The sequence below is a fragment of the Colius striatus genome, chromosome 27, assembly GCF_028858725.1.
Source record: "Colius striatus isolate bColStr4 chromosome 27, bColStr4.1.hap1, whole genome shotgun sequence".
Taxonomy (NCBI): Eukaryota; Metazoa; Chordata; class Aves; order Coliiformes; family Coliidae; genus Colius; species Colius striatus.
This window is the reverse complement of record NC_084785.1, coordinates 2160051-2175373: the sequence shown is the minus strand read 5'-3', so window position 1 is coordinate 2175373 and position 15323 is coordinate 2160051. Positions and strand designations below refer to the sequence as shown.

General features: G+C 53.1%; 1 protein-coding gene across 1 annotated transcript in view; it reads right to left on the bottom strand.

The window, feature by feature from the left end:
* The window catches only part of ZMAT4 (zinc finger matrin-type 4), a 29632-nt gene extending 14629 nt beyond the window's left edge, over positions 1–15003 (bottom strand). Inside the window, exons 1-2 of the mRNA XM_010202260.2 lie at positions 14902–15003; positions 3511–3600 (exon numbers count right to left, since the gene is read on the bottom strand). Of these exons, the coding sequence (XP_010200562.2) occupies positions 3511–3600; positions 14902–15003 (192 nt within the window). The remainder of the gene's footprint in view (positions 1–3510; positions 3601–14901) is intronic.
* Between the last annotated feature and the right edge of the window lie 320 nt (positions 15004–15323).

Below are 15323 nucleotides of genomic sequence, written 5' to 3'. Positions count from 1 at the left end.
CCAGGCTCAGCACCCCCATTCCCTCAGCCCCTCCCCAGCCCCTTGTGCTCCAGCCCCTTCCCCAGCTCTGTTGCCTTTCCTTGGACACACTCCAGAACCTTCTCCCCATTCCATAGCTGTGCCAAGCCTAATTGATAAGGCTTCTTTGTTGTAATACTATAAACTTCAAAGCAAGTTTGGTACATCCAACAGAATTCAGTGCAGTGGTTCAGATGCCTGTTAACAAGCTGCTAAAAGGCATCATCCCCACACAGGACCAGGCAGTTGCTGTCCTTTGCTGGATGTTCCTTAAGCAATCCTCAGGAAAAAAAGACAAGAGAAGGGTTTTTATTCCACTGATACAAATCTGCTGCCTTCATTTCCTAGGTTTTACTGAGAAGAAAAGATGATCCAAAGCCTGGAAACACAGCAACATAAAACACAGCACTCAAGGCACTGCAGAGTGGCTTTTAAATGCCAGTTAATTGTCTGTGCATGCAGAAGGGGCTGCTGTTACAGAGATATTCTCTGTAATGCTCAGTGAAAAACTGGGATTGCCTTGCTGACTGGGAGCTTAAAACTGGGAGAAGTGGCTGATTCACTGGAAGACTGAGAGATGGAGTTGGGTAGAGAGGAACCTCTGGAGGTTCAACAAGGGCAAAGTGCTGCACCAAGGGAGGAACAACCCCGTTGTTCCTGTGTCCCCTGATGGAGGGGAACCTGCTTGAGCAGGGACTGGGCTGGGTGAGCTCTGCAGGGCCCTTCCAACCCCCATCATCCAGGGATTGCATGGAGCTGAGCTTCCCAAGGCAGCCTCTGGCACCATTTAGCTCAGAGGCACAGCTCTCAGCTTATCCATCTCCAGAGCTGACTGGCCACACATGCATTACCCTCAGCAGCCAAATCTAATATCCTGCTATCTTCCCTCCAACAACTTTTCCTTCCTATTACAGCTCCTTTCTCTTTTCAAGAAGATGATGCTGGCTGAATCAATCCCCTGCCTTATAGTACAAATACAGACAGAAGGGAATGGAAAGCTTTTCTCCCATCCCCCCTACCCCCCAAAAACATGTGTTTCACAGCACATCAGGGATTTTTGTCATGTCTGTCCTGACCATCACCAGGGCTCCTGTCAGAAAAGGCTGCTTCAAACTGATTCACCAACCCTGGCACTTGAGGATATGACTCTGAGCATCAGTAGGGCCCTGTCACAGGCTGCAGCCTGCTCAGCTTCCCTCCAGCTGAAATGCCAAGTGGGAATCTGAAATAAAAGGTCAGCAGTCACTCAGTACACCAGAGACAGGAGGGTTTTCCCCTCTTCCTCCTCCAAAACCATCCCCCTCCCCCCAGCAATGAAGCCCATCGAGTCGTTATCCAGAGCATGAAGAACTGTCTCAGCACTTCCAGGCTGGTTGTGTAACTGTACAAATGTAGGGAAGGAGAAGGGGTGTTTGGGGAGTGCAGAGTGCTTTTACAGCCCTCAAACAACAAGCAGCCTCACTGTCAGGTCAGGCAGCAAATGCTCTCTCAGCCTGTTGCATTGAGCTGCAGCAGCTTCTGCTTCCCCTTGGCAAGGAGACGAGTTCAGTGCTGTGGTCAGAAGGACACAACCCCCACTGCATGAGGCCATGGAACAGCACAGCTTTGGATGAACAAAAGCCTAATATTCCCCTTTTAGCTGCAGGTGCTTCCACTGCATTGGAATCTAATGGGTTTTGATGGGTTGTAGCTGGTATTTGTTGAAGTCAGTATACCACACACAGCCATCACTGCCAGCCACCTCCTGCAGCACCAGAGCTGGCTGAGGCACTGCTCTGCTCTTTAAATGCAAAGGCTTGGGGAACAGCTGATCAGCAACAGCCCTGCTTTGAGTTGGGAACGTTGGCACATCTTCCCTGCTGTATTTTTATAACACCAACACTTTGGGTCTCACGTGGCTCATCAGTCACCTCCTGCATGAGGACTCAGCTCATCCCCCACCAAGGGCTGCCCTTGGCACCAGCCAACAGCAGCAAACACACAATCACACTCCTCACCGTTGCCTTTCACACACACAAAGGGAAATGGCTGAGCCTTGACTTCTTTGAGGTCTGCCTGGTTCTCTGCTCACCATACCCTTGTGCTGAGGTGCACATGCAGCTCTCTGGCAGAGGTGATGAAGCCCCAGCCCTGAGCCACTCTGTGCAGGACCACTGCACCTTTCATACCCTGTAACTGAGAGGTCAACCAAAATACTGAGAGCTCCCATGGTTAAGAGGTAGATTGCATCTGCAATTACCCTGTGTGCAACATAACAGCTCCACTACAATTGTAATGACTGTGTGAAGGAGCTTTCAGATTCCTCTGGCAGAACCTGCTGCCTCCTCCCTTCAATGAGACTTCTCACTAAATAGAGAGCATTAAGCCACAGTCACAATCCCCTAGATGTGAAATGGCTGGGATGCTATCTGCTGGGATCCTCATCACCAGCTCTCACACTGGCCCTAGCACATGGGAAAGAGCCCAATGAATAATTCACTGTGAATCAGTCCCTTAGCAATGTAGGCTCCCTCCACTGCCAGACCAATGCCTGGGAGCTGGGCTGATTTCCCCACGTTCATTCGTTTGCCTGGATGCCATGGAGGAAGCTGATGGCAACTCTTTGCACTCACAGCCTGGCCACAAAGCTGTTCTGAGGAGCCTTTTGGGGGCCAGCACCTCATTTGCATCAAGTCACAGTAAAAAAATAGGGGAAGAAGAGCCCTCAGGACCTGCAGAGTCATTGACAACACCACAGCTATCCCCTGACCCCCCTGGGCACCAGCACAGGCTGGGGGTGACCTGCTAGAGACAGACCTGGGAGAGCACAGAAACACGAGCAGCAACGTGCCCTCGTGGGCAGGAAGGTCAGTGGCATCCTGAGGGGCATGAAGAGAGTGTGGGCAGCAGGTGGAGGGAGCAAGTCCTTTGGTGCTGAGGGGAGGGAGCCCTGGCCCAGGCTGCCCAGGGAGGCTGTGGAGGCTCCTCAGGAGGTTCCCAACCCCACCTGGACACGTTCCTGTGCCCCCTGAGCCAGGGGAAGCTGCTTGAGCAGGGGCTGGGGCATCTCTGCAGGACCCTCACAGCCCCCACCATGCTGGGATTCAGTGAAGTCCCAAGCTGCTGGCAGAGGGGCTGCAGCACAGCCTTTGCTTCCATCCCAGCTGAGAAGCCTCCAGCAGCCATGGCTCTGCCTCACCTATGTGCAGGAGCTCCCCAAAACTGCCCACTGCATTTCCACTGAACAATTGCCATCAGCACATTTACCACCAGCATATTTCTGCCTTTCCCCTCTGCAGGAACATTTGAGCAAGTAAAACCCCCAAGTGCTGCTGCTGCTGCACATCATATTGCTTGTAGGGCTCATTGGAAATGAGTTCCAGTTCCTCAGCATCTCAGCTAACCTAGGTGTTACCTCTGGGTACCTGTGGCTGGGACACACAGGGAATGGTGGTAGCACAGCCAATGGCTCACACAGGCAGTTGAGTGAGCAGGGCTTGAAGGGATACCCACGTTTTCTGAGCGGAGCTTTTTCGCTGGGCAGCCTCCGTCTATGGGGTGAAGCATGTAATAGAGACGAACCTTGCTGGCATGTTTGCGGCTCTGGAAGAGAAGAACAAGGGCAAGAAGAAAAGAAATGAAGTTATAACAGAAGGCAGAGGCTCCATTGCTGTGCACACAGCACCAGTCTGCAGCAGCACACCCCCTGGCTGAATGTACCCAGCACGGGAGGAGAAAGGGAGGCAAGAATGGGGTGAGGAGCGTTTGCATCTCACAGAGGTTCCTCCTGGGCTCAAACTGGGGAGTTATGATGACACCTGCCATGAGCAGGAGGAATGGTCCACCCACACCTCTCCTGGTTAAGTCCTGCAGCCCCTTGAAGATCCAGCAGGGATCAAGGTGGTGAGAGAAGAGCAACGTTTGCTGTCAGACCGTTTCCACAGCAGGAGAGATGGCAAAGGCCAGGCTTGTGTAGCTTCAGGAGGGGACAGGGTGGCATCACAAGGGATCAGAGGCACAGATCCAGACAGCAATTCATAGCTCCTGCACTTACAGAAGAATAAGGGGTATAAAACCTGACTGTCATGGCAATGAGCCCACTGCTACCTGCCAAAGGTCTGAAGGAAGATTCTCCTGTGGGTTTAATTATCAGCAGATTGGGCATTATGAAATCTAATGAGTTCCTCAGCCCCAGCTGGGGCTGGCCCTGCTGAGAGGGGTAAGGACTGCATGGATCCTCAGCTCCTCTTCCTCTCTCCAGCATTCTAAGGGGAGTAGAACACTAAAACCTTCCAGACAGCCATGAAAACAGAGGCTTTGTGCTCCAGGTTAAGCAGAGCAAAGCCCAGGCTTGACCTGATACAGAAACCATCCCTGGAAGCTCATTCTGCTTTCTGGTGGCATCACCCTCCACCACCACACAGGCCAGATGCAGACTGTGTTTTCCAGCACCAGCAGTGGTCACCAGTCCCAAAACCTGCCCTGTTCCATCCCAGATTCCAACAAGCAGCCCCCACTCAGCAGAGGGCTGAATGCTCTTCCCCCAGCACAGCACAGCACAGCATCCCTGTGCTCCCTCCCAGGAAAGGGCACACACTTCTGAAACATTATTTATGCCACAACAGGGATCTGTAGGTTTGTAAAGGGATGAGGGAGAGATGCCTGGGGGAGCCTCTTCTGTGAGGGCCATGCTGGGCAGCAAGGGCAGGTCTCACACTGCCTTTGAGCATGAGCAAGAGCTCAATAGCAGGTGAGGGCAAGGAGGGATGGAGAGGTGTCCTGCTCATGTCAGCATCAACACACAAAGCAATCCTTGGGATGTGCAAAACACAGAGGAGAGACTTAAAAGCTTCTACAGCAGCAGCACAGGCATAAACCTTCCAGCTGCTAACTTACAGCCAGTTCTTACCTTGCAGGAGATGTAAAGGGGAAGGAGGATACTCCAACTGCTCCATCCCTGCACCCAGGACCCAGACATGCAGGGCAGCTATTGTGATGCAAATGTTTCCTCTGGATCTCCATCTCTGATTGCCTCTCAGAGCAATGCCATGCTCATGTTATCATTTCAGATCACAGATTTGCAATTTGAAGCTATTAACTGATCATCAGCACGTTCTGGAACACTCTTTCTTTCCTGTGGTGTGAATTTGGAGCTAAATTTGCCAGAGAGCTGTATCTGCATGCAGAAATGTGACTGTGCAAGAATTCTTCTTAATGGAGCAAATCAGTCAAGATAAATAATGTCAAATAGCTTTCCCTAACTTGTCCTCCTGCCTGCATTTAGACAAGGAGACCTGCTGAAGGCAGAGCTAAGCACAGGGAAGCCCCAGAGCCTCAGCTATGGGTGATTAGCAGGCCAGGCAGGGATGGCATCATGAAGGAATGACAAACCAGGGGTTTGAAATGCAAAGGAGGAGGGTGAGAAGACAGCCTCAGAATGTGGCAGTGCTCTGCTTGGCCACCTGAAGGGAGGCTCAGCTGGTGTCACCTCGGGCAGCCTTGCACACTGGAAGAGCATAAGGACAGGATAGGGGGCAGGATGAGGCCCGTGGTCCTTTGCACAGTGTCCTGTGGCTAGAGGAGAGTCAAAAGTAAAGGAAATGTGGACAGATTCTCAGCTGAATTCCTTTACCAAACCTTTACAGCCCTTGGAGCAGCCAGACAGCCTCAGAGCATCCTTCCCACAGCCACAGAATCGTTGAATTGTTTGGGCTGCAAAAGCCCCTGAAGCTGCTGCAGTCCCAGCCCTGCCCAGCCCAGCACTGACCCACAGCCTCAGCACCTCAGCTCCAGGGCTTTGGGATCCCTCCAGGGCTGGGCACTGCCCCAGCTCCCTGGAGCAGCTCTGGCCACGCTGCAGCCCCTCAGTGTCCCTGTGGCAGTGAGTGAGGGACCAGCACTGACACAGCCCTGGAGCTGCAGCCTCCCCAGGGCCCAGCACAGGGGCACAATCCTGCCCTGCTCCTGCTGCCACCCCACTGCTGAGCCCAGCCAGGCTGCCCTTTGCTTCTTGCCCCCCTGAGCACGCTGCTGGCTCCTGCTCAGCCTCTGTCACCAACTCCCCCAGGTCCTTTCCCTCCAGCAGTTTCCAGCCCCTCTGCCCCAGCCTGGAGCTGTGCATGGGGTTGATGTGGCTCAAGTGCAGGACCCAGCAGTTTCCCTTGTTAAACCTCACCCCACTGCCCCCAGCCCATGGCTGCAGCCTGGCCAGAGCCCTCTGAGTTCACACAGCTCTTCCCTCAGGTGAGTTCCTCCAGCCCTTCAGGATAGCCACAGGCACACAACCCCAGGCTACTGAATTTGAAGGTTAAAAAGCTTGCAGGTCTGTTTCCCTGTGAGATGAGAAGGCAAGATCTCCACAGCCATCATCTGTCAGTGCTCTTTCTGGTGCCACTCAGCTGTGCCACAAATGATGTCCAAATGTCAGCACCAAAAGGCAGAGAAGCTCCAGCTCTCTCTAGCACACTCCTCACCTTTCCTCATGCATTTGTTTGGATTTATGAATGCTAAGGTAAAGAAGTAACTTATGCTTGGCATAATTTAAAGCCACATGGCTCCTTATGCAGCCTTATTATCCCACAGTGATAAAAACAGAGCTTAAAATCATCCCTGGCCTTTGCAATACATAGTGCACATCTCACTCCCTCTCTGGGAGAGGAGGTAGCTCAGCCCATTTGTCACCCACTTTATCTCTGGTATTTTCTACATTTACATGTGTATTTATCATCCTAACACCACAGCAAGAGCAAAGTGATTATTCTCAGCCTGCTGCTTGCAAACAGCCCTGTGGGTTTTCTGTTCCCTGCACACAAAGCAGACTTGGAGTCTGCAGCTCTGAGGTGTGAGAAGGGCAAGTGGCAGGGAGGGGGTGGCACAGACCTTGCTGGCACACTCCTGGGCTCCAGCCAGCCCTTGCCATCCCACTCAGAGGTCCTGTGTGTCTGGAGGAGCTTTGGAGGACACAGCAGCAGGAGGATGGCTGAGACACAGGCAGGAAGGTGGGCTCAGGGCACAGCCAGCTCCCATTCTGATCCATCTCACTGCATGGACGAGTCTTAGAAAAGGCAAAACCTCGACCCAGGTGTAAATCCAGAGTCTAAACCAAGCTGCCTGTTCATCATCAGCCACCACAGTTTGATCCCAGGGGCCACTGAGCATCTCTGTGCCTGTGGAGATTTCCTTTGTAGCTCCACAAAGTGTTAAGCCAAAAGCATTTGCACTTCAATTCCCTCTCTCCAGTGTCTGGAAACAACTCCTTCAGGAGGCAAGAAGTCCAGCTTAATGCTTTCTGCTTTAAAACCAGTCCCCTCTATGCAGGGAGGGGGGAAAGCTTGGGAAGAGCCTGTTTTCACATAGCAACTGCAGACTTCTGCACTGCCAGCTCCTGTGCTATTGTAAGGAGGCCCATCAATGAAAGGAAATAAATGGATCATTTCTATCTCTATCAAATCTATTTGAACACATTGTGGCAGAGGCAGCAGAGTCCTGCAGATTCAACCCTAAAACATGACAGGGCAAAGCAGGGCTGAATTGTGCTATGAAATGCAATTTGCTCTTGCATAAATCAAGTTGTGCAGCACACTCCTGCCCAGAGCACACAGCACAGGAGACAATCACATCCCTGCAGGGCCCATGGCACAGCTGCTGCAAGATGCAGCAACTCCCATCACCCTGGCTTAGGGAGGGTTTGCTCACCACTGTCCTCACTTCTCTGTACATTCACCCACAGCACAACGGCTCTGAGACCTTCACAAGGCCAAAAGGTCCCAGGGGAGGCTTCAGCCCAGGGGAGGCTTTAGCCCAGGGTTTGCTGAGCTGCACAGAGATCCCTCATCCCCCGTGGTCTTCCTGGGGGTGCTGGGAGCCCTCCTGCCAGGCACAGCTCAGCAGCCTGAGCTGGCCCCAGCATCTGCTCCCACTTTGCACCGCTGATTTAAGCTGAGCTGACAACCTTGAACATCTCAGCATCTTGTGAGGGATTTCTTGCCATACCCCCAGCCACCTCACCAGGGCCAAACCATCCATTGCTGCTGCTTTCCTCACGCTCTGCATGCATCTGGTCCAATTTCTCTGTTCCCCACAGCTCCCTTTATCATCTGCTTGCTCACTCCTCTGCTGGCAGCAGCCTGGTTTTGGGCAGTCTGCCTCTTCCTCTCTTGCTGTGCCTCCTCTGTCCCCTGTCAGAAAGCCACCACACCAAGGGACACGTGTCCATGCCAGGCACAGGCAGAGGCACAGGGGTGGGAGGTGAAGGAATGGCAGCTCAAGTGGCTGCAACAAACCCTTTCTCAGGAGCCTTGGGGCTGGCTTTCAGTCCTTTCAGTGTGTGCTGAGCTCATCTCTGTTTGTGTGCTGGCATTTGATGACATCAGCTTCATCACCTGTATGGGCTCTATTTGTGCTGTCATCAGAAGAGATGAAGTTATTTTGGCCAGCCCTAGTTCTCCAAGCCTCATGCACAACACCCATGTCGTTGTCCTGCTGAAGCTCCATCCTCCAGTCCCCTTCCAGAGCTTGCTCTGCCTGGCTTCCCTGGCACTGCCACGCCTGGCTCCACGCTCACCTTCACCTAGAAACCTCCTCCCCTTCCCCAGTGGCCTGGAGGAGCAGCAGTGAGGGTGCAGAGCGTGGGGCCAGCTCGTGCCAACGCTGGGACCTGCTGACTGAGAACAACAACACTCCCCATCTCACACTCGCTGCCTACCAAAGCTCCTCATCCCTGCTGGAACAGAACCAACTCCTTCCTCCTCCTGTGATATAACAACACCCTCTGCTTTTGATTTAAATAGAGGACAGGGGTATTTTCAGCAAGCTCCTTCCCTTTTATACCTCTCCTTCCCACATGACCAGCAACCACCATTGTCAAGGTCCCCACCCACACAAACTCCCGTCTGTTATTCCAGACGCTGCTGGGTGCCAACGGCCCTTTTCTCCCTTTGTGGTTTCTGCAAAGCCTCATTTATCATTGATGCCCATTTCTAGCCACTTCCCCTTTTCCCTCCCTCAGTTAATTCTTTCAAAAGCATCTACTGCAGCTTGTGACTTGTGGGGCACAGGGATGGTGGTGGCTGTGACTCCCAACTGCACGCTGATGAATTTTCACCCCTGGGTTCCTTAAATCAACTGGTAGACTTGTTCCTGGTTTGGACATTGATTTGCTTTTAGTGATGATCTATTCAGCCAAGCAACCACTAGCTCACTTCATTTCTTGTGGCTGCTTCTCCCTCCCTGCCAAGCTGGGTCACCAACAGCCTCACACGGCATCCCGTGTGGCCAGGAGCATCTCCCAGGCTGCAGCAGCTTCTCCCAAAGCTTGGTCATTGCCATCTGAAACGTGACCAAAAACCCCAGACTTCAGAAGCTCCAAGTCAAACAAGCAGCAGTGAGCTGCTGCATCCCAAGGCAGAGGCTCACAGGGGATAAGGGGTGCTGCTCTGCAGTCACACAGGGTCCAAATGTCAGCTGACAACTCGAATTATAATCAACATTGTTGTTGCTTCAGTCATCATCATAGGAGAGAAATCTCACCCACTACATCCTCCTTTGCAATCTGAGCTCAGAGTACAGGAGAATCCCAGGGCCCTGCAGAGCTGCCCCAGCCCCTGCTCCAGCAGCTTCCCCTGGCTCAGGGGCACAGGAATGTGTCCAGGTGGGGTTGGAAGGAGAAGGAGCCTCCACACCCTCCCTGGGCAGCCTGGGCCAGGGCTCCCTCACCTCAGCACCAAAGGACTTGCTCCCCCTGGGCCAGAACCTGTAACAAACAGGTTCTCCCTTCCTGTGCATGAGGAGAAAAGGGCTGCCCTGGGAAGGAGAGGGGCTTCTAGGGGTGCCTGGGTAAGAGCAATGCTCCGCTGCTTCTATTGCAGGTAGGCTTAACGTGACATCCCCCTTGCCTCTCCAGCCCAGGGTCTCATCCCTGGTGCATCTCACTGCTGCTCTGAAAGAACCTTTGAACTCCAGCTATTTTTAGCCAGAAACAGGACTGTGCACAGAGGTTCCTGGGAAGGGAGCTGCACAATAGGGCTTTATCTGCTCTGCTGCTGCTGCTGGTTAGTGACAGACTTTGACACCGAGAGTGCATTAAAGCTAACGTTTAGCCATTCATGTTGACAACAGAGCAATAACACAGAGCCTTGTAAAGCACCATTTAGTCTACATGGGTTTCCTGAAGCACACTGCAACCCAGCAGCTGATGCTGCCCTGCTGCCTCTCTCCTCACTGCATGCAGGGAAAGGGAAGAGGCAGCACGAGCCCCTCGCCATGGAACACTGGCACCTGCCACCTCCCTCATCCACAAAGTGTGGCCACATTTACCTCAGGGGCATGACATGAGCTGGGTTCCAAGGCAAGCTGCAGAAGGTCTGTGCATGCACACAGGGAAAGCAGAACAGCACCTTCACCACCTTTGCAGCCAAACAGCTTTCTTTAAGCTGGTTTTGTTTTCCCCCTTGAGCTGAGGTTCTCCCAACTTGAGCACAACCTGCAGGGTAACAGTGGTGTCTGGGCAGACACTACAACTGGTGCAGCCTGTGAACACCACAGCAGAGCAGATTGCCAGCAGTTGTAGGGAAGGACAGAGGAATGACAAGTAGGGCATCCCTCCCTCCTCCATCCTCTGAAATACTTGCAGGTTACTGCCAACAAAGCAAGCCAAAACCCAGTAGGTATGAGCAGCAGTGGCAGAACACACGAGAGAGCAGTGCCAGCAAAACACTGCATCCCCTCCAGCAACACACAACCAGCCTCAGCAGGCTCCCTGACACCCCAGAGCCCTGCAGAGCCAGTATTGCAGCTGAAGCATGTCCTTCCCACCCCTCCATCCTGGAACTGCCTGCAGCATCTCATGCAGCCAGCTGCCACAAGGAACATTGCAGCTCCTTGCATTCTAGTGCAGCGTTTCTGCTGTTGACTGGAGGACGTGCTCTTCCCCTGCATGAATATTTCAGCCCCAGGATTGCCTTTCTGAGCACACACATCTCCATCCTCACCGTGCTAATGTGCCAATAGTAAACAGGGTTTATTATTCCTTCAGACAAGCCATCATTTCATGCAGTTTCTCAGAGAAGGACAGCCCAACTGGAAGCAGATTAACCTGAGCACCACTCCAGCCCTGCTCAGACAAAGGCTATTGATGAGGCTGTCGATATCACTGCTCAGGAGACAAGCTGAGCACTGGGCTCAGGAGAGGAGCCAAAGGGCACTGGCACTTTATTTGTTCCTCCCTCAGTTTGCTCTGCATTAGAATTTTAATACACTTTGCCTCTGCCCTCCCTTTGCCCCTCAGGCTCCACCACATGCCTTTAAGCATCATTGCAGCAGCTCACAGGGTGAAGCAGCACTCACACAGCACCATCCTGGGCTTATTTCTCCATTTCAAATGAGGGGGTGGGGGTGGGGAAAAAGCCAAAGTAACATCTGAACACCTGAAGCAATAAAGATTACAATGGAGAAAAGTGTTACAGCAGCTTAAGGAGCAAATGTGGTGATGAATATGCAGCTCAGGGGGGACTCTGAGAGCAACTTTGCATATTTGGTAATTTTCCTGGAGGATTTTCAAGGAGAAACTTGAAAATAAATGGTAACATTCATTTGCTTCAAGAACTAAAACACTCAGACTCATGATCTTTTGGGCACTGACAGCAAGCAATGAGATCCATCTCCTCTCTTACCTACTGCTGTGTGGAAGCAAAACACCACCTTTCAAGCCCCCTGCTGTGATCCTCAGCACCAGGGTATGCAGAGAGCTTGGTAAGGCATGTTCTCATTTAGGCACCTGCAACTTCATTCCAAGCCAATATCCCAAGGGCAGCTCCTCAGACCAGCTCTGGCCTCAGAGGAGGGAAGAGCAGTACCTGGCAGTGTCACAGGGATGCAAAAGGAGAGCAAAGGTGCAGCAGACAGACTGGACACAAAGCAGAGAAAAACAAGGGCAGTATTTTGCTGTGCATCAAGTTGGAAGCAAAACTGTGCTGCAGACACACTGATCCTTGTGTCATTTGCCCACTGCACTTGCCCTTGGAAATCAAACAGCTCCATGTTGCACCACTGACAGGGAATGGTTTCTTTTACTCCTGGCAAAATAGTGCAGAAAGAAGAGTTAGTTATTGGTTGATGGTTTGGAGATGGAGACGAGACAGCAACTGGAACTGACTCTTCCTCTTTGGCAAGATAAAAACATCCCCCTTTCACAGGCTGCTTCCCTCTGGTTCCTTACAGAGAGATGCTTTGTTTTGCATGCACAAAGGAGCCAAGAGTTCAGTGCCTGGCACAAAGGCAGGGGTTAGTGGTGGGCTTGGCAGGCTGAGGTGAGTGGTTGGACTCCAGGAGCCCTTTAAGGCTTTTCCAACCCAAATGATTCTGTGATTCTATGAAACAGCATCAGAGCAACAATTAACTTGCAGCAATTATTCTCCAGTCATTTGCCAGGATTAAAACACACCAAGTTCACCCAACAAGTGTCTTATTACAAATGCTCAGCTCAGGGCTCTCAGCACCCCATCCAGGAAGGAGGCAGGAGCAGTGCAGGGCACTTTGCTCATCACATTTGCAGTCCAAGCACATGGAGTCAGGAGCCTCCCCCGCAGAGCTCGATGCTGCACGAAGGCTCTGCGAGGAAAAACATCCAGAGCACGGCTCTGCTGGGGCCAGGGAGAGCTCCCTGGGGGCACAGGGATCACCCAGCCCCTCCTTCTCTCAGGGGGCATTTTCACCCCTCTCACTGGGGCTGCAGGTTGCTTTGGTACAAGGAAAACGTGCTTTGTGTGAGGAGCAGAATGCCCCCAAGCCACGAGCAGAAGACAGGGCAGAACTGTGGGGCTGAGGCACCTTCAGCCTTTGGGGGGACTAGAGGAGACCCTCATCCAGGGCTGGGCTGATGCCCCAACCCATCTGGCTCTTCCTTCCCTCAGCTTTGCTTCCCACAGCCCAGCAGGGCGAGGGCAGGCGGCGGCAGGACTGCGCCGAGCGTCTGCTGGGACGGCGCAGGGGATGACAAACGAGCACGACACCTCGTGCTGGAAATGTACACACAAAACCCTGTTGTTTTCCACATTTCCCAAACATCTGCTATGAATTAATGATTCAGCTCATCCCCAGCATCAGAGGCACGGGAGGGACGGCGCTGGCTGAGCTGCAGCAATGCCTCTGCCTCGCGGAGACAGCGCTTGGCATCCACGCTGCCCGCTGCCAGGGCTGGGAAGCTGGCCCTGAACCTGCAGCCTCTGGCTCTCCAGTGGCTCCCAGGGCTCTCTGCTGCACACCCAGGGCAGCATCTCACAGGGGATGTCTTCAGAGAGTCACCAACACAGACATGCAAAGGGACTCACAAGGAAACGTGTGTTGCTGTCTATATTCTTTCACAGAGTCCCAGAGCGCTGGGGGCTGGAAGGACCCTGCAGAGCTCACCCAGCCCCAGCCCCTGCTCCAGCAGCTTCCCCTGGCTCAGGGGGCACAGGAACGTGTCCAGCTGGGGTTGGAAACCTCCTGAGGAGCCTCCACACCCTCCCTGGGCAGCCTGGGCCAGGGCTCCCTCACCTCAGCACCAAGAAGTTTCTCCCTCAACCTGCTCTTCACACCCCTCTCCATGCCCCCAGGCTGCCATTGGCTTCTTGCCCATGAGCCCACGGTGCTGCTCATGGTTCTTTGGTGCCCAGCAGCACTGCCAGGTCTCCTGGAGCTGCTCTCCAGCAGGTCCCCCCCAGCCTGTGCTGGTGCTGGGCTCGTTCCTCCCCAGCTGCGGGACTCTGCCCTTGCCCTTGGTGAACTTCACGAGGTTTATTGATGCAGCACAGCATGTTTGGGTACTGGATAGGAAGCTTCTTGTGTGTCTGCACTGGCCACACTAAGAGAAACATCTCCCCTGTATATATCCACTGCTAAACACTGGAATCAGAGCACAAGTGTGGGGACTCTTCATCTTTCAGGCCTCTTAGCACAGGCTCTGGCTTTGCTGAGACACTGCAGACACTGATAACCTTGTGTGCTCAAAAGAAGGAGCAAAACCACCCCAGCTAAGCCACACAACCTCCATGAGCAAAGCACCACTCCTGCAGGCACCCTCCAGGTGAGACTGGACCGTATCACACCCCATTCCTCTGCACATCACAGCCAAGCATCACTGGGGAAGGATGTCCCACAAAGGGTGACCAACCCCACTCTAATCCCTTCTGCACAAGAACACAAAGAGCTCCTGAGCCCTCCTCTTCATCTGAACACGAATGACAACCATTCTCTTCACCTGAGGGGTGAAGGCTGGGGCAGCTCCTCATGGCCAGGAGGATTTACAGCAGGGTGCTGCAGAAGGGCTGGGTGTCTGGTTCCCAGGCAGGCAGCAGGTTCCTCTCCTGCAGGGTTTCCCAGCAGCACAAGCCCTCAGGCATTTCCTCCCTTGGTTAATAGGGAAGCATTCAATTGTGTTTGTGCCCTTAATTGCTCTTCTAACATGTCTCTAATAATATATCCTTTCTAATTGTTTGTTGCTTGCCTACCTCCTGAGTGCCTCAATGCATTCACAACTGCTAATCTGCTCCCTGCACCATCAGTGATTCCTGCTCAGCAAAGCATCCTGCAGCACACACAGCGTGAAAACTCCAGTTCATTTTGCTGAACCCTTCATTGATCTCCTTGCTAAGTGTGCAGCTTTGACAGGCAGCCTTCAGTCAGCCCCCACTTGCAGCCTGACTTGGCAATTTCAGGCAGAAGACAAACCCAGGCAGGCAGCAGCAGTGGCATCACTGACACGACGAGGTGCCAGCAAAGAACAGCCCTGAGCTTGCAGAGGGGAGCTTGAAATCCTGGTCTTAGCTACTTGCTGGGAGGGCAGAAGGTGATGGCAAGCAGGCAGCTGGAAGAGGCACTGGCAGCAGAGTTCCAAGCTAAGGGCAGAGGTAGCAGAGAGCATCCTACCTCGTAATGGGCCACGCGCTGGGACTCGGAGATGAGCTGGGCGCTGCACACCTTGCAGTAGCTCTCAGTGAACAACTCCTGGTCGATGTCAGAGGATTTCATCTGCTCAGGACAGACAGGAGAGACAAGAAGCAGAATCAGTTACCAAAACCAGGCAGAGAAGGAGATGCTTGGTGAGGATCCTACAGAGACATGGGCTTCAGGGCTGGGAGCGAGTGGTTCTTGTGAGCTGAGGGAACGAACCCAACCTCACACAGGTGCAGATGTGCAGTGTAGAATCTTTCTGGTTGGCAACCAAACACCCTCCAGGTCCCTCAGATGTTCCCCATCAGATCTGTGCTCCAAATCCTTCACAGAATAAGGGCTGGAAGGGACCTGGGAAGCTCATCCAGTGCAACCCCCTGCCAGGGCAGGACCAGCTA